The sequence below is a fragment of the Drosophila sechellia genome, chromosome 3L, assembly GCF_004382195.2.
Source record: "Drosophila sechellia strain sech25 chromosome 3L, ASM438219v1, whole genome shotgun sequence".
NCBI classification, from domain to species: Eukaryota; Metazoa; Arthropoda; class Insecta; order Diptera; family Drosophilidae; genus Drosophila; species Drosophila sechellia.
In genome coordinates this window covers 25,424,010-25,448,406 of record NC_045951.1, presented here as the reverse complement: position 1 = coordinate 25,448,406, position 24,397 = coordinate 25,424,010, and the positions used below count along the sequence as shown (strand labels likewise).

Here is a 24,397-nt window from a genome sequence, read left to right as displayed (position 1 = left end):
TTTATTCTAAAGTACGGTCCAATGAAGACGTTCATTACGGACATGGGAACAGAATATAAGACTTCAGTTATAAATGACTTGTGCAAATATCTTAAAATAAAAAATATAACATCAACTGCACATCATCACCAGACAGTTGGAACGGTCGAAAGAAGTCACCGAACTTTCAATGAATATATACGTTCATACATATCTGTTGATAAAACTGATTGGGACGTATGGCTTAAATATTTCGTATACTGTTTTAACACGACCCCATCAATAGCACATAACTATTGTCCATACGAACTTGTCTTTGGTAAAACAAGTAACATGCCAAATCAATTTAATAGCATAACTAGTATAGAACCCATATATAATGTAGATGATTATGCTAAGGAAAGTAAATATAGATTAGAAGTAGCCTATAAAAGAGCTAGAATTATGATAGATGAACATAAAGAGAAAAATAAGAAACTTTATGATCAGAAAGCAAGGAACTTAGATATATTAGTAGGAGATAAAGTTCTATTAAAAAACGAAACAGGTCATAAGTTAGACTCCAAATATACAGGTCCGTATAAAGTAACGGAAATAGGAGAAAATAATAACATTATAATAACTAATAATAAAAATAAAAAGCAAACTGTTCATAAAGAGAGATTAAAAATTGCGACGTCGTAAATATTTATAGTATGATCATACATAGGCATAAAAATAAAAATAATAATAATAATAATAAAAAAAAAAAAAATTTTTCTTTTTGAGGTTTTACTTAAAAATTCTCACTACATAGATGTACTTAAAAACAATCATAACACTATTTTTAATAATGTATAAAATACCTTTAAAATAACTTCATAATATTACTTTATTTTTCAAAAGGAGGGAGATGTAGTATGCACACATATCGGTTAACCACTGTATTCATAATATACAATCACATTGTATCACTCTGTTGCAATGTGTACATAAACAGTTCAGCCCAAGCGTATGTTGAGGGCAACGTACCTAATTTGCATGATCAGCAGTACTCACGCTGGCCAAGCGCTGACCGCTAATATGTGTGCCTATAGCACCCCTCCTCCAGCACCGTCGCTCGGCGACAATATATATATATATGTAGGAAACGCATATAAGCGTCGCTGCGCTATGCCGGCAGCGCTGCTCCTCGACTTAGGCTAAGAAACCATTGTATTTAGATCGCCAGATTATTGACGAATTAACTTCGAATGGAGCGGGACCTTCCCTGCTCCTACAAATCAAATAAAAAGTGAATATAAACTGAAAACCAATCTTTTAACTGGGAGCTACAACAGCAGACCGCACAAGCCCTATTATAATTAATAAACCTACACTAATAAATATATTGAAAATTTAGTCAACATTAATTTACGTACATATAAACACTTTCTGCTGTATCAAGTTAATTCCTAAGAATCACAACATTGTCATACAAATATATTTCGCATTGTGAATGTATTTTTACCACTCTACATGCCTGTCATATTATTAACATGTTTTGACCACGGCGCTTTCAAGACGCTGCTGCGCAATGAGTTTGGTAAATTGTGAGGTCCTTCTTAGAATTTGACTAATACGTAGAATATGACTGGCGCCAAAGTGCCGTTACGAGTGAGGCGACAGCGTTGTCGCGCTGTCACGAAGAATAAAGACAGCAGGCAGTCGATAGCCCACATCAAACACAACAGCCAGACCTTTTTCCTTCTCGAAAACTTTACAGCGACATTAAGAAAAGCGAAGCCCAAGTCAAATTAGACCCACCTATACACTGCATTAATACCTACCGTTTGACTCCCCGAAGGTAAATCGTGGTCAGGACACAGAAGGATGGACGAGCAACACGAGGTGGATATCGATCCTTGCAGTGGAGGAACAAGGACCTGGCGTGGTTGAAAGGATCAGTGGAGTTTGAAAGGGACAGTGGAGTCAGTGGTGGGAAAAGGTGGTCCCAGGCCGAGAGTTGCCTTAACGTATGGATGATGACATCATAATAAAATTCGAGCCGGCTACGCGATCCGCGATCAGCGGAGGAGTCAGCCGTGAAAACACAATAAAGCGACTATAATCAGAACTTCTATCTTTTCCTTGGTCAGGAAATCACACAAATCATAAATGTGGTGGGACAAACACACAAACTCTCTGAGCTAGCCGTTGCAACTCGTAGCGAACAGAGACAAGAAAAACAGTTCGTTACATCTGGCGCACAACGGAATTGTCCTGATCAAGGAGGCAGCACGAGGAGACCAATTCATGCCCAAGGAGCAGGAGGAGCGTTAGGTCGGAGACGACTTCTAAAGAAGGGAGGGGGAAGACGATACAGAGTATCACAACCTTCAACTCGCGAACAGAAAAGGAAACCAGTAGGAGCAAGCTCGAGCCAGAAGAAGCTGTTTGCACCCGAACTACGGGTACGATCGCCGGCCGTTTATCTTTATATGGCAAATGAGTCGATGATTTTTTGTTATATAACAAGGCAATGCAAGCCTCCTACTTACGGTGAGCGCAGGGCTTGAGTCTTTAAGCGCTTTAGCTGGGTTTTTAGCGAACTCCAGAATATGATCGTATCCGGTGTTATACGGTCACAGGCGGTGGATTATTAATTATTTTATTCGTTTCTTTTGGCCGAAACTCAATTGAGGTGTGGCACTTTACGAGTGAAGACGGTAGCGTGAATATGCTCGAAGCCTCGTTTGCCGTAAATATATTTTGTAGGCGACAAATATGGTGGCTCTATCTGCATCACTACGGGACCAGCCGCCTAAAGAATTCCTTAGAATTCAAGCATACGGTTTCAGTAGGTGGACGAAAAGTTAAGTGGGCTCTCCACAATGACTTATGTAAGTTAATACTTTATAAATGAAACACTTCAAAGTAATTTCGGTGTTCTTTATTTAGATGTAAGATTGTGATTGATTACTTAGATCAATGCTATCCCTAAGCTAAGCTGAGTTGGCTGCGCCGGCGTCGGCGACAGTTGTAGCGGCGACAAAGCTGCAGATTACAAGAAACTGCTGAGTGAGAAGTTTTGGCAAATGGTCAGCAGCGGATGACGTGTTCGCTGCAGAGGCAGTAGAAGCGGAATTTCGGTTGCACGTGCCTTGGTGAGGAAGTTATCCAGACGCAAGATCAGCTTTTTATTACAATGTAGCGAGCTGAGTTGTTGTTGTGCAATTTTTGTAGTTAACTCCTCCCTCCTTAATTTCTGCTTGTCTTCAAGCAGCCATCAGAAATATGGAATGTTGTTGAACTGTATTTGTGGATCAAGCTCCGGAAGTTTTTTTGGTTGTACCTCCTTTGGTTTATTGCCTTGGTCAAGGTCCTTGATCTCCGAACTAGGGGCCATCTTTAGTATAATATTCTTCTTTTTTCGACCGTAGGCGCGAAATATCCAAATAATTAATAAAACAAAACCAAATAGCGAGATGAGGGTGACCCGATTTATGGTGGTTTGAACATTAAGGTGATTTAGATGTTCAGTGTTGTTGATGTGGAGTGCCTCGAGTGCTTCAAGTGATAGAAAATTTACGTTCAACTTCTACTGGCGTTATTTGGATGATCGGGGTTCCCGGTTTCATTACAGTTACTTCTATAGCACGAAGAGAGTACCGGCGCAAGTCACGCGGTCAGCGCGCAGTCGGAACGGGGTCTGAAGGCGGAGGAGTAGGAGACAGTTAGTGAGACAGCACGATCGCGTACGGAAGAAGACCGAGCGTCGGAGTGTTAACGGAAGGAGCTCGAAAGTGAGAACGCACGGTCAAGTCAGAAGGAAAGAAACAGTGCAAGCATCGGGCGGCAAGAAGTCCGAAGGACACGGAAGGACGGTCACCACAAGCAAGTAGAGATCCTGGGAGTGGAGGAGAAGGATCTGGCGTATCGCCAGAAGGATCAGTGGAGTCAGTGGCCAGCAAAGGTGGTCCCAGGCCGAGCGTTGCCTCGCCCGTGGACGATACAGCCTGCACCATAACATCGTAAGTCCGTTCCGGCCGGCAGAAGGACCTTCAGAAGGGAAGGCAAGAACTTGGCGTGTCCGTAAGTGTCAGTGGAGACAGTGGTCGGTACAGGTGGTCCCAGGACAAGCGTTGCCTCGCCCAAGGACGATACACCGTGCCCCATAACATCCTAGTCCCGGCCGGGCCGACTCGTCCTCCACGTCAAGGAGCAATCAATACCACGGAGGCAAGGCGTTGCAGGAGAAACACCGCAGAAGTAGTGAGATCTCCGAAGAAATAATATATGAAACAGTATAAACAGTATATAATAAACGGTTATACTAAGAACCCATTGCTTTTCCTTGGTCGGGTAATCACACAAATCATACATTTGGTGGGACGAACGCACAAACTCTCTGAGCTAGCCGCTGCAATCCGTAGCGAGCGAAATAAGAAAATCAGTTCGTTACATCTTACATCACGGCAGCATATTTGAATGCTGTCTAGATCAGATTGTAAGTCCAAATGGCGCGAAAAGTCCTTGTACTGAAGGCATAATTTAACATCGTCTGCGTACATAAATACACGCGAATGTTTTATTACTAAGGGGAGGTTGTTAATAAATAAGGTAAAAAGAAGCGGACCAAGGTGGCTCCCTTGTGGGACACCGGATGTGACTCGGAGAATAGAAGATAGAGAATTTTTAAAGAGGACTTTTTGCGTCCTGCCATTCAGATAGCTTGAAATCTAATTTAGAAGATCAACAGGGAATCCTAATAGATCAAATTTCCTTACTAGAAGGTAATGATTAACAGAGTCAAATGCTTTACTAAAGTTAGTGTAGATGACATCTGTTTGAAGTTTATTTTTGAAGTCCTGTATTACAAAAGCGTGCTGACACGGTGATATGATTGATCTACAAAGGTGCTGGAAATGAGGAGTGATAACATTTTCAAAAAAGTTTTGGGATAGCCGACAATTTAGAGATTCCTCTGTAATTGCTTGCATCCAGTTTGCTACCTTTTTTATGAAGAGGAATCACAAAGGACTCCTTCCCTATATGAGGGAACTGTTAAGATTCCAGAGATAAGGTAAACAGTTTCAGTAGAGGCTTGCACAAGGCTTCCGCAAAGAGTCTGAGCACACAGCCAAGGATTCCATCGGGACCTGGCGAATAGACCGGTTTAGTACGCTGAAGATCGTTAAGCACTGAGCTTTCGTTTATAGTGGGGCAGAATATTAGATGGCTGTTCGGAATAAGGTAAAGTAGAATATGTTGTTAAAAAAAACTTGGCGAATAGATCGGCTATTGCCTGATTCGATGCTACCGTTGAGTTTTCAAAAAATAGCGAGGAAGGGTAAGAACTTGATTTTCGCTTAGTGTTAACGAAATTATAAAACTGTTTCGGATCCTGTGCTAACTGGAACTTACAACGGTTTAAATAATTCCTGTAGCACTGAACATTAAGCTCGGTAAAGTTTAACCGAGCGCTTACATATTTAGAAAGGATGGACTGAGAACCGGTATTTTTAAATTTTGTATAAAGTCTGGACTTGACATTTCTTAGGTGTGTCAACTCTTTATTAAGCCAAGGAGGTTTTGAGATTGACGGATAGTACATCGGCTTACAACAGTCAAAAATGATTTAATTGTGGTATAAAAAATATTAATGGCATCCGTCATTATGTTGCAGGAGTAAAGATCGGACCAATTAAAGCCAGCAATAAAATTGTTTAGCCTCCGAAAATTTGCCTTGCGAAAACAGTGAATTCGCTTTGTTGATTTCACTGAATTTACTTTTAATACCGTACCTATGTCGATTGCCACCTCGATAGTAGGATGATATGGATCTTCAGGTTGAGTACTTTCAGGACTTGTTACAATACATAGATCCAAGAGGGTTTCGAATATAATTAACTTACGACAACGATAAATCGAGAAAGCCGTCAATAAAGTCATGTTGTGCTAAAGGGAGAAGGATATTCGAATTTTCTTCTGGGGACCACATTGTGCCAGGTATATTAAAATCACCTAGAACTACCAATTGGTCCCTGTCAGAAAGTTTATTCAAGATGGACTGGATAGCGGACAGATGATTCTGATATTCTGGGAATTCAGAAGATGGCGAAATATAGGAGCACGTAATATAAACTGATCTGTCTAAAAAGACAGCTTCACACATAAGAATTCCGAGTTACGGAAATCGTCCAAAAGTAACTCCTCCGACGCGAGGGTAGATCTAACCGCAATTAAGACTCCACCTCCCCGTTTGGAGGGACGGTCAATCCTATATATAGTGTACATACCTGGGAAGACTTCGGAGTTAAGTATCTCCGGCTTTAACCAAGTCTCTGTGAACACTATTATATGGGATGCAAAGGAAAGGCTATCACAATACAATTTCGTTAGTTTGCTACGCAAGCCTCTAGCATTTTGATAGGAAATAGTAAGATTCGTTTTTAGTTTTTTGAAGAAGAGGGAGAAGATGAAGAGGCGGATGGTGCAGTGGTCTGGCCAAGTGAGATAAGTTTAATTCCCACGGACCCATTTTTCCTATTTCGATCTTAGCTTCGAACTCTTTTACCACCATACTATCCGGCCAAATATCACCCGAACATATGGTAGAAAAAAGCTCGTTTGGGACAGTTATCTGGAAAGATGATGTGTCCCTAGCGTAAGAGAAGTTAAATTTGTCCACTTTTATATCATCGGCTTTTGTTTTGTCTTGTATATAAGACAATACATCAGATGTTGTTTGATCAGGGGAAAGCCGAGAAACAAAAATTTGTTTCTTTAGTGGAACCACCACGAGCGGTTTTGGCCCTGCAGATTGTATTTCTGAAGTGCCAACTTGTGCCGGTAGTCCGGACTCAATGTTCTTTTTTAGCTGCCGATCTTAAGAACATATGCGGATTTGCTGGGATTGACAGCTGATCAGTTGTGGAGTCCTGTTGATCATTTGCACGTGGTTGCTGGACCTTACGCAGCCTACCAACAACGGCTTTTTTGCGCTTTTATGATTCATCTAATAGCTCAAGGCCAAACTGTGAATTAAGAGCGGAAAGAATGTCATCGGCTCGACGAAAACTATCTCTAGCTACGCCAAAACTGTTGATCAGTTCTTTCAAGCCACCATTAGTTTGGCGCATAAACAATTTCATCTCGTTCGCAACCACAATGCATGCAACACAACAGTAATTTAGATTTTGACCCTTTGCTAGGTCATGCACCATTCTATCACATAGCCAACAAATCATTTTTGGCTGCTCAGGTTTTATAACCTGGCAGCAATTTTTATAAAAGCAGACAACATTTACTGTTTCCATATTTGTCTAAAATCAGACCACTGTTCACGAAAACACAAAATCAAAACATTCAAGAGAGCTGTTAAAGAACCGCAAGAGAGCATCCTGCTCGCTCAGAAATTTTAGATTTTGTGTAGGAGAGCGAAAGAGTGAGAGCGAGAGAATAGGTGCACAGTGCAGCTTATTTGCATACGAAAACAACATCAAAAAAAAATATAAAGACAAAAAATGCAAAAGAGTTACTTTATTTGTTTAAACTACTGCACAAATCACAAAAAACTTTTTGGTAACTTTGTTATTTTAAGTAAAAATAATACTTGTTTTACCAGCTTACTAAATGGAAGGAAATCATTTGCACTAAAATACGAGAAAAAATATGAATATAGATATCATTCAAGAAAGTGCCATTCTAATAAATGCAAATAATATTGTATAAGATAGCACCAAAAGAATTAGCAACAACAATCTGCGAAGGCTTACACGCGCATCCGGCCTTGCACCTGCAGTAGCCAATAAATGCAAGATCAGCGTCTGGAGCACTTCTGGAGAACTTCCGTGGGAGCGACGATGGCAGAGCCAGCAACGGAGTTGGCACTGACGCTAGCAGAAGCAGCGACGGTGCTGGGGGGTATAAATACCACCCAATTTTGTACTTTAAATTTAGTTCCGATTTTTGTCAAAATAAAGACGTACCACCGGTCCTAATTACCTTTTTGTGAAAATAAACAAACGTTTACTTTAACTGGCGCCCAACGTTAAAAGGGTCCTGCCGCGAAAAAAAATCCTTCATCGTAACAAAAATCCAGTAAGTGCACCCCATAGGCTGCCCTAATTACGATACGCGAAAACGCAATCCCGTAAGAGCACCCCATAGGCTGCCCCGGTTCGCGAACGATAAAACAACAAAAACAAACAAAAACAACAAATCTGTAAGAGCACCCAATTGGCTGCCAAGATCACCGTGGGACGGATCCTGCAAAGAAAGTACTCACTTACATCGGCCTGAAGGCTATCGCCGCAGACGACTGGACGGGAGTGTTACAAAGGTACCCCAGTAGCCCCCAGGAGCAAAAAGGAAGAATACCAAATAACCGGTTCAGGATGTATTTTACAATGTAAGTTAAGCAAGTTAAGAGATAAGAATAAAAAAACACAAGTGCAAAAATCTATAGGAAAAATAATCTAAAACTATAAAATATAAAACAAAAAGTAAAGGAAAAAATATTTATAAGACACACAAAATTAAAATTAAAATCTAAAATTTTCTAACAAAAATTTAAGGAACAAATATTTGAAACATACAAAATTTATAAGAACTAAATTTTTTTTTTTAATATTTGAAAAACATTTAAAATCTATACGAGAAACACTGAAAAAATATTAAGAAAAAATATTTTATAAATAATCATGGCAAACACAAACAATCTAATTAGGTCTGCCCTACTTAATAATAACACAGGCCCCGAAGTAAACAAAGCCCTTAACATAGCCAATATGCAGGGAAAAATTCAGGAAATAACAGAGGAATTTTGAACCAAAAATTAAACTCAGACACTGCACCACTATTTGATCAAGCAGTCCATATCAATAATGTTAATATGAGTGAATTAGAACGAGTCCCAGTATAGTAGTAGTAAATAGTAGTAGTAAAGTTTTTAATGGAATTTTCTGGCCAAGCAGGAGAATTTAGCTCATGGAGAAAAAGCGTAGAGAATATTAAACATATATTCAACATTAGCAGGATGACCCAAATATTACGGAATTCTTAACGTTATCAGGAACAAAATTGTAGGCAACGCAGACTCAGTCCTGGAGTCTTACAACACCCCACTAAATTGGACAGCTATCTCGAAATGTTTGACAGCACACTATGCGGATAAACGCAAGGAAATCAAAGTACAGCAGATTTCTACCAGCAAGTTTATACCCACTTATCCCATATTTTGAACAAAATTACATGCATGGAAATGGGAAAAGAATCAATAGATCTTTTTTCCAAATCCTACAGAGGCAAGGCACTTGACACCTTCGTCAGAGGCCTGAACGGCGACTTGCCCAGACTGTTGGGAACCAAAGAGCCCGCAGATCTCCCATCAGCACTTCAGTTATGCGAGAAGTTAGAAAACCAAAAATTTAGGACCAATTACGCAAATAATAGCCAAACCCATTTAAGAAAATTCGAAGGCCCTGGTAGAGGACCACCCCTACCAAGAAAACCCGTACAACAATTCTCAAACGCAGGTCGACAACCATTCATTCCACACTTGGCTTATGTTCCACAGACCCCTAGAATAACTCATTATGTACCACAGCAACAATATGAAGGGAATTATCAACAACACTATGGCAACCTACCAACACAGCCACCAAGACCATCGGCCCCAATGCCACAACCGAGGCCAGAGCCTATGGACATAGATAGAAGTATGCAGACAAAACAAGTTAACTACATGAACAGACCCAGATTTGGACAGCAGAAAAACAGAGAAATTTTCATATCTTCGTTACCCTACTCTTCGTTACCCTACTTCCCATGTAAAGCAGGTAATGGAGAGATGATCAACATTCTGATATACATTGGATCCAACAAAAATTACATCCAACCAAGATTAGCTAAGAAACCAATCAAAAACAACCAACCCTTTTTCGTTAACTCTATGGGCGGAAAAATTCTTATAACACACCATACAATCGCCAATCCTTTCGACCTAAAAAATACTTTTTTGCGCGAAGTAAAAGCCCAAATTAATATGCAAAAGGGGTATATTTCAATACAGAATACGAGAGCCCAATATACTCAAGACACTACCCAGAGGCTCTTAGACCAGAATTAGAAAAACAAATACAAGAGCTACTCGCAAACGACATAATTAGACCCTCACGATCTCCATACAATTCCCCAATATGGATTGTCCCAAAAAAAATGGACGCATCAGGACAGAGAATGCACAGAATGGTAATTGACTATAGGAAATTTAACATGGTTACCATTCCAGACAGATACCCCATACCGGACATTAGCAACGTACTTGCACAACTAGGACAGAATAAGTTTTTCTCAGTCATTGACCTCAAAAGCGGCTTTCACCAAATCCCACTAAGAAAATGCGATATTAAAAAAACGGCATTCTCGTTTAACCAGGGAAAATACGAGTTTACCAGACTACCCTTTTGGGCTCAAAATCGCTACTTCAATTTTTCAACGGACGCTGTACGATATCCTTAGAGAACATATAGGAATAAGGTGTTTCGTATACATCAATGACATCATCATCTTTAGTTAAAATGAGGAAAACCATCTAAAAGACATCAAGATAATATTTTCTAGAATACTAGAAGAAGCAAATATGCGAATTAAGCTTGACAAATGTGAATTCTTCAAAAAAGAAGTGGAATTCTTAGGGTTTTTAGTGGCCGATACTGGAATAAAAAAGAATCCTGAAAAAGTCAGGACTATCAAAGAATTTCCCGAGCCAAAGTCCATCAAAGATCTTCGTTCCTTTTTAGGACTCTCAGGGTTTTACCGTCGCTTTATCAAAGATTATACGAAACTCGCAAAGCCCCTTACAGCCCTTTTAAGAGGGGAAGCGGGCCGAGGCCATATTTCAAAAAATGTCTCAAACAGAACGCTAATCTACATGGACGAAAACGCTAGGGAAGCATTCAATAAACTAAAACAAACTCTAGCTTCCGAAGAAGTCATGCTGGCTTATCCAGATTATAGTAAAGAATTTCAATTGACCACCGATGCCTCCGATTATGCCATAGGAGCCGTATTAGCTCTGGAGGACAAACCAATAATGTTTATTTCTAGGACCTTAAGTAAGGCAGAAGAAAGTTACGCACCGAACAAAAAAGAAATGCTGGCCATAATTTGGGCAATAAAAACTCTTCGAAATTTTTTGTATGGTCCAACCAAAATAGAGATATTCACAGATCACGAGTCTCTCACACACCCAACCAATCCAATGTTGAAAAAATGACGGTAAGAATGAATAAAAGGCGAAGCCCTCGCAGCAGCGAGACAGTTAGATTCAAACACCCGAATTGAACTCATTAAGTGTACGCACAAGTATATAGTGTGAACAGCATTTATTATCAACTACGTGAAATAACAATTCAAGATTAAATTCAGAAATTTTTACAGTGGACAGAATTTGCAAATTACTCTTGACAACATTGTCGCCTATGCCTCTCAAAACTACAAGATTATGGCGTCTCTTGCCGGCAAGCTTCTCGCCAATAGTCTCTTTTATTAACGAGCATTCGGAACCAGAATCAAAGAAAAATGGAAACCGCTCACCAAACTATATTGCTGTCCCGTTCTGCTGAATTACCGCACACGTGTCGACTCTCCTCTCTATGGTTATATTCGCTGTTGCTGTTCGCGCCACATTTGAAACACGTAACTGTAGATCTGCCGCTGCTATCGCCTGGTCTCGTCTCGTTTCTCTCGTTCCTTTCTTCTGCTCTTCTCTTTCGGCACTCCATTGCCTTGTGTCCGAGTTTACCACAACTATGGCATCTAATCGCTGTTTGCATTTTGTGCCTCTTCTTTTCGGGACCTTGCTCGATTCCAGCCAATTCGGCATTTCTGACGAACGAGTGGGCTCTGAGTTGTTCTTGTAGCTCCGCTCGTGTCTTTACGTTCGTTGTGAAAACCAAATGCTGAAGTCTGGCGTCTATTTGCGATGTATGTGCCAGGGCCAATGATACCGCAATCTCCTCGTGCCTTCCACTTCCACTTGGTCAGTAAAGTTGTAACCAAACGGCTGGAGTACACCGAAAGGCATTTATGTTGCAACAGCACGTGCGCCAGGCACCGACGCTTTTAATAATTCAGCTATCACTTTTTTTTTGCCTTTCGACTATCGCGCGTAAACTTTGTTCCGAATTGTTTTTTAGATGTGGTGATCCCACTTCTGATGTCGGAGATGTATTTTCGTTAGCGTCGTTCATATTTTATGATTTATTTCACGGTCACGCAGCGAGTCGCAATGGTCACTTCTGTTCTTCTTGGAGGCCAATTCGAACTGTCTTTCATCTTCCTGTTTCTTCTTCCTCCTCACCTCCCATTGCGCCACGCTCAGCAGGGATTTTCGCTCTCCTTCCCCACAGCGCTCTCATACAGAAACTCTCATACACGCGCTCTCTCAATATAGCGCTCTCTCTCTCTTCTCATTCCTTTTCATCATAATTTATTTCCATAGCGAATACACAGAAAGACTTGTAATTAACATTAAATCTTATAAACCAAGTATATTCCCGACATGTGTATAATAAAATTTAATAGTTTTAATTATAATAGTCAGGGCGTGAATTATTAATTTTAATTTTTTTCATCATATTGCCAAAATTCCAAATATGTAAATTCGTTTCTTCGATCAGAATTGATTTCGTCCCGAAAATCGTCTTCTAGCACAACATGCACACATATACGCGTTCTCGTCTCTTGTTTTTACTCACACAAGCAAGCAAATTCTATTTTTAGCTTTCTTACGCTCTTTTGTTGTTGTAAGCACGCTTAACTTCTTGATCTTAATCATTAATGTATGCAACGAAAAGATATCTGTACAAGCAAGACCACCACACCCAACGCCATGAGCTAGAGCCAGTCTTTAAAGCGTACACCAGCAAGTACAGGTACTCTCGTCTTCCATCCCTTTATTTCGTTACACGTTACACGTTCCATCTCTGCTAAGTCCCAATTCTGTTAATTTTTCTCGAACCTCTGCAACTGGCAGTGCCTAAATCTTGCCTGTTCATTTTCAAACTTAACTATAGTTCTAGAAAATACCTTTAGAATATTATATTAAATATCAAGGTAATGTAAGGTATCAAACATAACAGTTTAAATCAAAAATGCCACTTGGCCAATGAAAGTTTGCTGCAATCGCCTACCGCCACTCGTTAAGTTTGCTGCCAGTTGCCAATGTTGCAACTATCTGAGTGTCTCGCCAACTCACAAATACAAATTCGGTCTCGTTGTCTCACCAATACTTCTCCCTATATGACGAGTTCGTTTTTTTCCAGATCTTTCTTTTTTCCAGCTACTCGGCGTCACCAATACTTCTCCAGATATATTTGTAACTCGTTCTTCTCCTTCTCTTTCCCTACACAGCGCGTTACCAATACTGCTCTACCTTGGCCTTCTCGATCTTAGCTGCCACTTTGCATATCCAAGCGCCACCTCTTCAGATCCTCTTGTAGACTAGTGACAACTTTCCCAACATTCTTGTAGATCGCTACCGCCTTGTTATCGCTCCGCTTCCTTTACTTGCTTTTACTAGCCACTTGAAGTTCTCTGCTGATGCACAACTTCTGCTATCCGCCATCCACCAAAACTGATTAACGCCTTGCACCTTGTCCAGTTGACTATGTCCACAATCCTGTCTCTAGATTTTTGACGTCCACCACAAAGTCGTTACGCTGCTCTCCGATTTGGTACTCTCGCTGATCAATCGCCTTCTAGGTTGCTCACATCAATTCTCTTAGAGTCGGTTTCTCTGTCATTCCATCACGTTGCAGCAAGACAATTTCACAATATCATGCAATTCGCAAATTTGCCTTCTCGATCCCACACAAATCGTTTTCTTTGCAAATTTTGCACCAGAGTTTTATAATTTCTTTAATTACTGCCAACACCACCGCATAGCACAAAGGCTTACATACTTTTTACACACAACCTTGTTTGATGACTGATTTTTGCAAATAACCTGGTTGAGCCCCAAAATTGTGGCCCAATGTTCCGTTTAATGGCATAAAACTCCTACGGCGACGTTGTGTTATTATAATTGTTTAATATATTATTATTAACATTTAGCATAACGTGTGGTTAAACTTTAAAGAGTTTACAACAATGTGTGGTTCATGTGTTACGCTTGAGATCTCGGCACCGACTCCCCATCAATTTTATTCATCTCTCTCTCTCTCTCTCATGCTCTCTTGTGGCGTTATTAGAACCGAAGACCACTCCGCGTCTCACGGCATATTTGCTCTTCGAGCTTGGTTCCGATTCCTACATATGTACATAAATATCCTTCATATAGCTGTAAACGCTTCCTTCTGCCTGTTTAATACTTTTCAACGGATCTATGTAGTATGTTTTGATATTTTTCATATTATTTTAAAATAATAAATTTCTATGGATTTGCACAAAACGTAAGAGTCGGTGTGACGATTAGACATAGTGCACGATAAAATTTTAGCTTTTGTTATTTCTAGCTTATTAGTTTAAAGATCTTGACTAACATGACTAGATCGAGTCTGTAATGATTCTTATCAAACTAATATACCAATTCTGTCCTTAACTTTGCCAATATGAACATTCATAAAACATTAAGGACAATTATTTGCCAAGTAAACAGCTCATCAAACTAAAAATCGTAATGTCGGTTTAATATGTGTATTGTCTTCAAAAAGTTTAATCCAGATCAGTTAAACAATTTTTGAACAATTAAAAACAAATTTTAAATACTGGTCTCCCATAAAATATATAGCAGAAGAAAAAACATTGTATATAAAAAGGGAAATAGAGGGAATCCGCTCCTTGAAGTGACTTGAAACTCAAAATTGAGTCGACATATGTTTTAAGATCTGAGTGACTTTTAAAACGAGCCTTATTATTAATACTGTATGTATAGGTACATCTCAAGTAAGTGAGAGCTGTTAAATATACAATAATTTATAAATATACACGTAGTCGTCAATTGAGCAGAGCCAGTTCAAGCTCATCCCATTTTATGGAATAGAAAATAACAAAAAGTAGCACGAATTTTAGTTTAAACCTAACGAACCGTGTTGACATGAAGTATACAAACAAACATTATTTAGCTTAACAACGATCTTCACGTAAGTCATTCTTTAATGATAATTAGCGAAAAAAATACCTAGTAAAGAATAAACAATATTATAAACAAATATATATATAAAATCCACCAATAATTAACTTTTACCAATTTGAGATGAACGTTGATGAACGATAAAAGTTAAAAACGATGCATTCTGATGTTAAACGAAAACCTCTCTTAGTTTGAATTTGAATTAAGTGAAGACATATTCTGTAATGAGAGACCCCAAATAAAGGATTAACTCAAAATACACCGGCTAAAAATGCAACGGCTTTCAATTCTCTAAAAATTCAGATATGTTTAGCAGTTTATCACTAAATTAGCGCGTCTAATTTCTTTTTAGCAATCCCACTAGCCTCGACAGAAGTATCTGATAGTGGAGGAGCTGAACTATAGCGTTCTCTCTTGTTTATGTTGTAGATCACGTAGAGAATGCTTTGACTTAATAGTTTTATTGGTGATTCACAAATCAAAAGTAGTTACGGAGGATCCCTGAGAAAAGTATCCCATTTACAGTATAAAAGCTTAAATATTGCAAAGCTCCAAATAGAACTTGTTAAATAAAATTGGCAACTGTCGGGCTTCGTGATTAAACTAAATATTTTACAACGGACGAAGCTATTCTATCCTCCTAGATCAGCTTTGACTAAGTCTGTTAAGCACCATTCAAATCTGTACTCTATGAAAACTCTTCTCCTCGGAAGGCATACCTACTTTTAATGAGTTATATTGTTATGTCTTTTTCCAGGAAGTTGGAAACGGCTTGAGTTACATATCCATAAGTCTACATAATTAGCTTTAAAAACTTCCACTTCCACAGATTCTTTTATATTTTAAATTCTTTGAGTAATTTTACTCTCCAGAATCCATAATCTAAGCACCCAACATAACATAAAAAAACTGTTGTTTTACGAAAGGTATAGAAGATCATTACATTTATAGGCATAACGTAAATCTTATTTATTTCTGCAGATTTAAATACGCAATTTTTTAGAAGCTACCTATAAGATATTACCATTATTACCTATAATTATAATTAATTATTAATTAATAATTATTAATAATTATGATTATATTACTTAATCATGAACTCGTTAATATTTGATAATAATCGTGGACTATAAAAAAATTTATATGATAATTCAGCTTTGTTTATATTTAAATGAATATTTTGAATTCCCGACTTAAAGCATTTATGCCGGGAACGAACATGGTATTTGCAGTGAAGTGGTACATTGCCTTCTTTTTTGCTGCTTCAATTTTTGTAATGTCGTGTAGTGGCCATGGCAGACTGGTCGAACCACCCAGTAGAGCATCAGCTTGGCGTTTTGGATTTCAAACACCACCAGACTATAATGACCATGAACTATACTGCGGAGGGCTTAGCCGGCAATGGCAAAGAAACGGCGGTAAATGTGGAGAATGTGGAGACGCGTGGGATGTTCCAGAACCACGACCCCACGAATATGGTGGCCACTGGCGAAAAGGCTTAATTGTGCGAAGCTATTTGCCTGGATCTCAAATGACGATTCGTGTAGAATTGACAGCTAGTCATATGGGGTAACTAATTTTTTTGTGTTGCTTAAAATCAGTATATACATAATTATATTTCCAGATATTTTGAGTTTCGAATATGCCCAAATCCAAATGCTAAGCAGTCATGCTTGGATAAAAATGTATTGTCAATTCTTAATGGATCTCCTTCTCAGCCAAATAAATCAGATCTAGATAACCGATTTTATCCTCGGAACGGAAGTTGCATATATGAAATTTTGGCACTGTTACCAGGTGAATATATTTTAACACTAGATCAGAATCTTACTTTGGTAGAAAAACCTGCAATTATAATCTGTGTAAGTATTTTTTTATGTAATTATAAATACCAGAATATTGTGACCCTCGCCCTAACGGGAGAGTGGTAAATAAATATAATTAAAATAAACGAACGACTTATAATTGTCGCCCAACGAAGAAATGGGACTCACGCGAGACGGAATTCGCGGACAAAAAACAATCGCCCGAAGTAAAAAGAAAAAAAAAATTTAAATCACCAAAATTAAAATTCCATAAATTGGAAAGATCGAAAGGAAAAAACACAAGTCCCAACTTTCACCAAGCGGAAAATTCTCAACCAAATAGAGAGGCAGAAGCGACATCGGCAGCGACGACAGCAGCAGTACTGGTGGCGAAAGAAAGCCGTCGGCAAAACACCTCGACAATAAAATTAATTTATTAACATGTGAGTAGGCTATTTGTCCAAAAGTTCGCCAATAAATAAAAAATATTGAGCTTAAAACTTAATAAATACATTATCATGTGCTAGAAAATCCAAATAAAAAATAAAAATACACCAAATAAATGATATCCAGCAAGTTGTGAAGTTGAAATTTTAGCGAACCACAAATTAATTTGATATTTAACTCTTGCTAAGAAATACAAAAAATACTTATAATTAATATTCTACAAACTCTTGATTTAGTTCTATAACACCTGCAAAATTTTTTACATAAAGAACTGTCTCATGTATAGGATACTGGGAACATTTCCTCAGACGAAGAAGTCCTAGAACTTTTACACAGAAAAGTGCCAGAAATAAATAGAATTGAAATATCGTCAAACAGTAGGGCAACAGAAATGCAGGCGGAACAAATTGCGAATATGGAGGCTGCCATAGCCTGCGCACTTCAAAGGCAGGAAGAACTATTCGAAGCAAAACTAACCACAATTTTGGGGGAGTTAAGTTTACTTAAAGATAAAAAAACGAAAATCCAGACATTCCAAGGAATCGAATTGAATCCAAACATTGAGTGTAGTGAGCCCCTTGATATGGTCAAATCTGTTCCAGAATTTGACGGTAAGAAGGAAAATTATGTTTCCTGGAGACAGGCCGCCACTGCAGCCTACAAAATATTTGCGCCTTACGAAGGTAGCAGCCGACATTATCAGGCCGTCGGAATCCTAAAAAATAAAGTAAGAGGCCCAGCGTCTGCTTTATTAGCCTCATTTAACACGGTATTTAATTTTCACGCCATAATAGCGCGCTTAGACTTCACGTATGCGGACAAAACTCCGACACACGTAATAAAACAAGAATTAAGTTTGTCAAGGCAGGGAGAGTTACCCCTACTCAAATACTATGATGAGATAGAACGGAAGCTAACGCTTCTTACAAACAAAACAATAATGACACACGACGCAGCCGCAGCGGCCGTCCTTAATGAACAGCACAGGGATGACTTTACACGCGTTCATATCTGGCTTAAAGAAATCATTAAAAATTGCCGTTTTTCCGGCACAACCGCGGGACTTGCCATCAGCATTGGCGTTAGCTCAAGAAGCTGAGTCAAGTAACGACATAACGAAGAAAGAGCCTATAGGCCAAACAACCAGAAACAAGCAGGTTGGAAAAGTTCGCAGTCATACGGAGAACCCAACAAAAATTCGGGGGCGATTAAAAAGAACCCCCATTTTGTTAGAACTCTAAAGGGAACAAACAATCAAAGCGGTTCCTTTAAGCAAGGGCCACACAACAGTGCAGGTAATGGCCAAAGCCAACCGGCGCTAGAGCCAATGGAAGTTGACCCTTCCTCCCGGTCCAAACAAACCACAACATGGCAAAGAGGGCGGTCGGCACGGTCTCAGCAAAAAATCAAAACACCGACGAAGAAGATTATGACTCCGTTGCCCAGGCAAGCGACATAGAAATACAGGACGAGCTGGATGCAGAGAACTCCTGCAATTTTTTAGGGTAAAGACCCTGCTCCCCTACATTACACGTACGGTGGCAGGAGGAGAAATAAAACTATTACTAGATACAGGCACCTCAAAAAATTATATTACTCCACTCCCGGGGCTGAAAGGCGTCGTGGCAGCGGAAAAACCCTTTACTGTAAAGTCAATTCATGGCTTTACCAAAATCGATAAAAAATGTATAGTTTCGGTGTTTAACGTAAAGACACCCTTTTTTATTCTGAACAATCTTAAAGACTTTGACGGTATTATTGGTTTCGAAACAAGTAAATGCGAAACTTGATTTTACCGGAAATGTTCTAAATACTAGTAACGGAACTGAAAAGATCCAGTTTGCTAGGGCGGAAAACGTTAACTTCATTAAAATCGATGATGGAGACGTTCCTCTTGCTATTAAAAACTCGTTCGATAAAATGATAGTTAAAAATCACAAAGCCTTCGCTGACCCAGACGAGGCATTACCATTCAATATAAATACTAAAACAGATGGGAAGCCGGTATACTCAAAATCATACCCGCATCCCATGGGTGTGACCGAATTCGTCAATGCAGAGGTTAAACAACTTCTAGCGGACGGCGTAATAAGGCCATCCGAATCTCCCTACATCAACCCGACCTGGGTTGTAGATAAAAAGGGAACAGACCAAAATGGGGTAAAAAAGAAACGACTAGTTATCGATTTTAGGAAACTAAACCAGAGAACAGCCGACGATAAATACCCTATCCCAACAATTTCGACAATACTGTCGAATATGGGGGAGTCCAAATTTTGTACAACTCTCGACCTTAAGTCAGGCTTTCATCAGATAGAGCTGGCGGAAAAGGATAGAGAAAAGACAGAATTTTCAATAAATAACGGCAAATACGAATTCTGTAGATTGCCATTTGGGCTTAAAAAGCATTTTCCAAAGGGCCATTGACGATATCCTAAGAGATGGAATTTCAAAAATATGCTACGTGTACGTCGATGACGTCATAATATTCTCCAAAACAAAGGAAGACCACGTTAAGGACGTGGATTGGGTTTTAAGAAAACTCTTGGAGGCAGGCATGAGAGTATCCCAGGAGAAATCAAAGTTCTTCAAAAAGAGCGTTGAATACTTGGGGTTCATAGTGTCGCAAGGGGGTCTACGAACCTCACCTGAAAAGGTCAAAGCCATAAAAGAATTCCCTTTACCTAAAACGCTTTTCGAACTCAGATCATTTCTGGGACTAGCAAGCTACTATAGGTGCTTTATAAAAGACTTTGCGACAATCGCATGGCCTTTAACGAATATCCTAAAGGGAGAAAATGGAAAAGCAAGCAAATATCAGTCAAGGAAAATCGACATCGATATGACCAAAGAACAGCAAGAAACGTTCAACAGGTTGAGAGAAATTATGGCATCGGAAGACGTTCTGCTTTCATACCCAGACTTTAAGAGACCATTTGATTTGACAACGGATGCGTCAGGTTTTGGTGTAGGAGCGGTACTATCTCAAGACGGCCCCCCGATCACAATGATATCACGCGCCCTTAGAGATAGTGAAAAAAATTATGCTACCAACGAGCGAGAGCTCCTCGCCATAGTTTGGGCACTGAAAAACCTCCGAAACTACTTATACGGTGTAAAAGGGTTGCGGATCTTCACCGATCACCAACCACTTACCTTTGCCGTCTCGGATAAAAACCATAACGCGAAACTAAAACGCTGGAAGGGAATTATCGATGATCACGGCGCCAAATTGGTCTACAAACCAGGCAAAGAAAATCTTGTTGCAGACACGCTGTCTCGCCAAAAGATAAACGTTCTAAATGACGAACAGTCAGATGTAGCAACAATACACAGCGAACAGTCGCTAACTTACACTATTGACACAACGGACAACCCGGTAAACTGTTTCAGAAATCAAATAATAATCGAAGAAGGAAACAGTTTTTCTGTAGACACATTCATCTTGTTTAAAAGCAAGGTGAGACACATAATAAGGATTTCTAAACGAGAAAATCTTCTTAATGCATTACAAGACGTGGTAAATGCTGAAGTAGTTAACGCAATACATTGCTCCCTACCGATCTTTGCATTTATCCAGCACCGATTAGTTAAATTGTTCCCAAGCACCAATTTCAAGCATGCGAAAAGCTTTTTGCAGGACATAACGGATACAAATGAGCAAGGAGGAGCCCTCATGGACTACACTGAAGGGAGGGAGTGCGATCTGGCCTCACATCCCGCTCACCGAAGTCATACCTTGATTGGAAGTCCCGGTGAGCGAGCAAGGACTGAAGAGCACGCGGAGGTTTTTGTTTTAGTACGTAGGCATAATTGCAATAGGGCTTATGAATCGTGCATGCCACCTACGGACAGTAGGTGGTATCGTTAGATTTTAATTTTCCTACCGTAAGTCGAATAATAAAAAAAAAAAAAAAAAAAGAGAGAAATTGTTATAATAGAGCACAACAGAGCTCACCGAGCAGCACAAGAAAACGTAAAGCAAATCTTGAGGGACTACTTTTTCCCTAAGATGCTACGGTTAGCAACAGAAACCACTTTGAACTGCAAGACCTGCTCAATGGCTGAATACAAACGTCATCCATCCAAACAAGCGGTAGCAGAAACACCTATACCTTCCTATGTGGGGGACATCCTCCATATCGACATCTTTACAACAGATGGAACCCTTTTTCTTACGTCCATTGTTACTAAATCATTTTCATATCACCATTTCCAACGCCCCGCCTCTAAACAGCACCTCAAACGGTCAGGTAGAAAGGTTTCACAGTACACTGGCAGAAATAGCCAGATGCTTAAAGCTGGAAACTGGCCTAAATGACACAACCGAATTGATTCTGTTGGCAACCAACTAGTACAACAATTCAATTCACTCAGTTACTAATGAAAAACCGATAGAAATTATCCCCTCGAGGTCTGTGGGATTCGAAGGAAAAATCAGCAAAAAAATTAAAGAGGCACAGAAAACGACCCTTGACCGAGTAAATAAAGGTAGAACCTACAAGGACTATCAAGTTGGCGAAAAGGTGTTCTTAAAAACCAACAAACGCCTAGGGAACAAGCTTTCCCCACTATGTTCGGAAGAAACCACAGAGGCAGATCTGGGGACCACGGTCCCAATAAAGGGGAGGGTGGTCCACAAGGACAATCTACAATAAACATCTTCGCAAGAGTCCTGACCCCGTTTCTAATCTTTTTATATCTTTTTAGGTTACGGTATCCCATTCCAATTCTTATACTAATAGCTGTTAAGACAGACGCTACGGTACGACTTAATGACTATACGAACGCAGACTACATCCCAATAGAGGCCAATGAAATCGTCATCTGGGAATCGTACGGATACTTGCAACACTCGTCAAACCTAATAACGTACGAGGACTACGCCGACCAGACAGAGACAATGACAAGGACATTTACAGACGACCACCGGACACCAGTAATTATGACGTACTTGACACACATTCGCAAATTAGTAGCCACTCTAAGATTCCACCATAGGACTGCTAGGAGTTTAAATTTGATCGGAACGGCACTGAAGATCATTGCCGGTACCCCCGACTTTAACGATTGGGAAGAAATAAAATTCAACCAAGAGCAGTTAATAAGAACAGAAGAAAGCCAAACAGAATTAAATATCAATATCACGATTGAATGAACTTGCAACAGCAATGAACCAAATTTCTAAAACTTAAACAGATAAAGAAACACACTTACTAGAAATATTTTAGCTAAAAATAGAATTGTCATTACAGATTTAGAAAATATTCTTATGGGCTTAACCCTAGCAAAACTAAACATTGTAAGTCCATCAATTTTAGACGAAACCGATATTGGCGAATTTAGAGACAGACAGCCTATTGACAGCCTATAGAGCTACTAGAAGTAAAATTCAGAAATTCAGAAATTTTACATTTTTTAAATAAATTTCCTAACCCTAAGATTCTTGAACTTCGAGGACGGAAATCTGGTGGCGAAATGCAGATCCCGGAACACCAACATCGGGAACTGCAAGACGACGGTCGGCGCCACTTTCTGCAAAGACCTGCAGAATGGCACTTGCGCTCAGCAGATAATTTCCGGGGACTTTGGACACTGCTCTACATTTCCCGGCCACCTGGATTCGGTGACCATTGTGGATCACGGCACTATCATTGTGAATGATGCCAACGTGACCATAACCGACAGCCAAGGGAAAGACCAGAAAGTGTCGGGTACCTACCTGGTAACATACACCGAAAAGGTAGCCCTCAATGGGACTGCTGTGTCGGTCATCGCCTCTGTAAATGTCACGACTCATCAGAATAGGTTAAGCCTTCCACTTCTCCACGAACTAAGTCTGAGGAACCTTCAGCACATCGGGACTCTTAGAGAGAAGCTCACCTTGGGGTCCCTCCTCAGCAATTCCTTCGCCTTGCTGCTTCCTATTTGCTGCCTTTCTATTGTGCTCCACCATTTGGTTGAGCTACCACCACCTCAAGACCAGGAGCCACACAAAGCCAGGAGCTAACAGTGATGTGGAGCAAGTGGGTTCCCCGGACCGCGACCTCTTCAAAGGCGGAGAAGTTAACACAAGCAGTTCTCACGGAGTGAAACTCTTGAATTGCAGGTCATATCCCGGTAGTTTGCACGCGCACTAACCAAACTGCTGATCGCGTACTCCATTTGTAATTGCCCGGAGCCCGCACGGAGCACTCGCGGAGCGAGTGATGTTCGGCTTGTGGGCGTTAGAGTGGGCGTGGCAGGATCAACAAACTTGCGCTGCGTCAATGTCTCTAGAATCTGTGTGCCTAATATAAACCTTCTGGCCTTTAAAGTTCGTGAGATCAAGGCGTTCATACGGACGGACGAACAGAAGGATATGGTCAGATCGACTGGACTATTGATCCTGATCAATTATATATACGCTTCCTTCTGCCTGTTACATACTTTTACACGAATCTAGTATACCCTCTCACTCCACGAGTAACGGGTATAACAAAGGAGACTGCTATAGTCGACAGCAAGATATTTAAACGTAATTCTTAAAAAATTTGTTAATATAATCAAATTAACTACTTCAATAACATTGCAGATTTTACATGTGAACACTGTGTTCTGCAATGGCGTTATGTTGCAGGCAATAATTGGGGTATGTGTAGCAATGGTATAGGAGCTATTGGATGTGGTCCACAAGAAGAATTTCGTTCGTGCTCTGATATTGCCTTAACTACAGAATATTTGCACCCATATCTAGGTCCTATTAGCGCACCACCTACACAATATAATGGAATGCCTGCGAACACGACACATAATTCTGTTAATACACAAAGTGACAAATTAAAGTATATTTTCATCATTTTACTGCTGTTAATACTAATATTAGTTTGCCTTGTTGTTATACGTTTGAAGTTCCACAATCACAACAGCTTTTGTATTCAACAATTTGTTAATAATCTTAAAAATATTTATTTTGGAATTCATTTCAACACAATAATTTTATATGTGATGTATTTACCCCTGGCAATGATAAATTAGGTAGCCGACCCAGTCCACTTCCACGAAATAAGAGATTAAATAATGAAGT

At 39.7% G+C, this 24,397-nt stretch overlaps 1 protein-coding gene across 2 annotated transcripts; it reads left to right on the top strand.

Annotated features, from left to right (window-relative positions):
• Nucleotides 1-14,924: 14,924 nt before the first annotated feature.
• On the top strand, nucleotides 14,925-24,169 carry LOC6620477. Of its 2 annotated transcripts, XM_032718686.1 has the most exons (5): nucleotides 14,928-15,089; nucleotides 16,279-16,648; nucleotides 16,704-16,876; nucleotides 22,774-23,848; nucleotides 23,906-24,169. In XM_032718686.1, the coding sequence occupies exons 2-4, from the start codon at nucleotides 16,284-16,286 to the stop codon at nucleotides 22,779-22,781; spliced, it is 546 nt and encodes a 181-aa protein (XP_032574577.1). In that variant the 5' UTR covers nucleotides 14,928-15,089; nucleotides 16,279-16,283; the 3' UTR covers nucleotides 22,782-23,848; nucleotides 23,906-24,169. The 2 variants fall into 2 exon arrangements, with proteins under 2 accessions (XP_032574576.1, XP_032574577.1); XM_032718685.1 differs by lacking the exons at nucleotides 22,774-23,848; nucleotides 23,906-24,169 and having other exon boundaries at nucleotides 14,925-15,089; nucleotides 16,704-17,333.
• Nucleotides 24,170-24,397: the final 228 nt, after the last annotated feature.

What these genes read in the sequence shown, in the direction of transcription:
- LOC6620477 (XM_032718685.1), top strand. Translation starts at nt 16,284, where the DNA reads ATGCCGGGAACGAACATGGTATTTGCAGTGAAGTGGTACATTGCCTTC. An exon ending in TTGACAGCTAGTCATATGGG is followed by an intron (nt 16,649 to 16,703) that starts GTAACTAATTTT and finishes TTATATTTCCAG; the next exon opens with ATATTTTGAGTTTCGAATAT.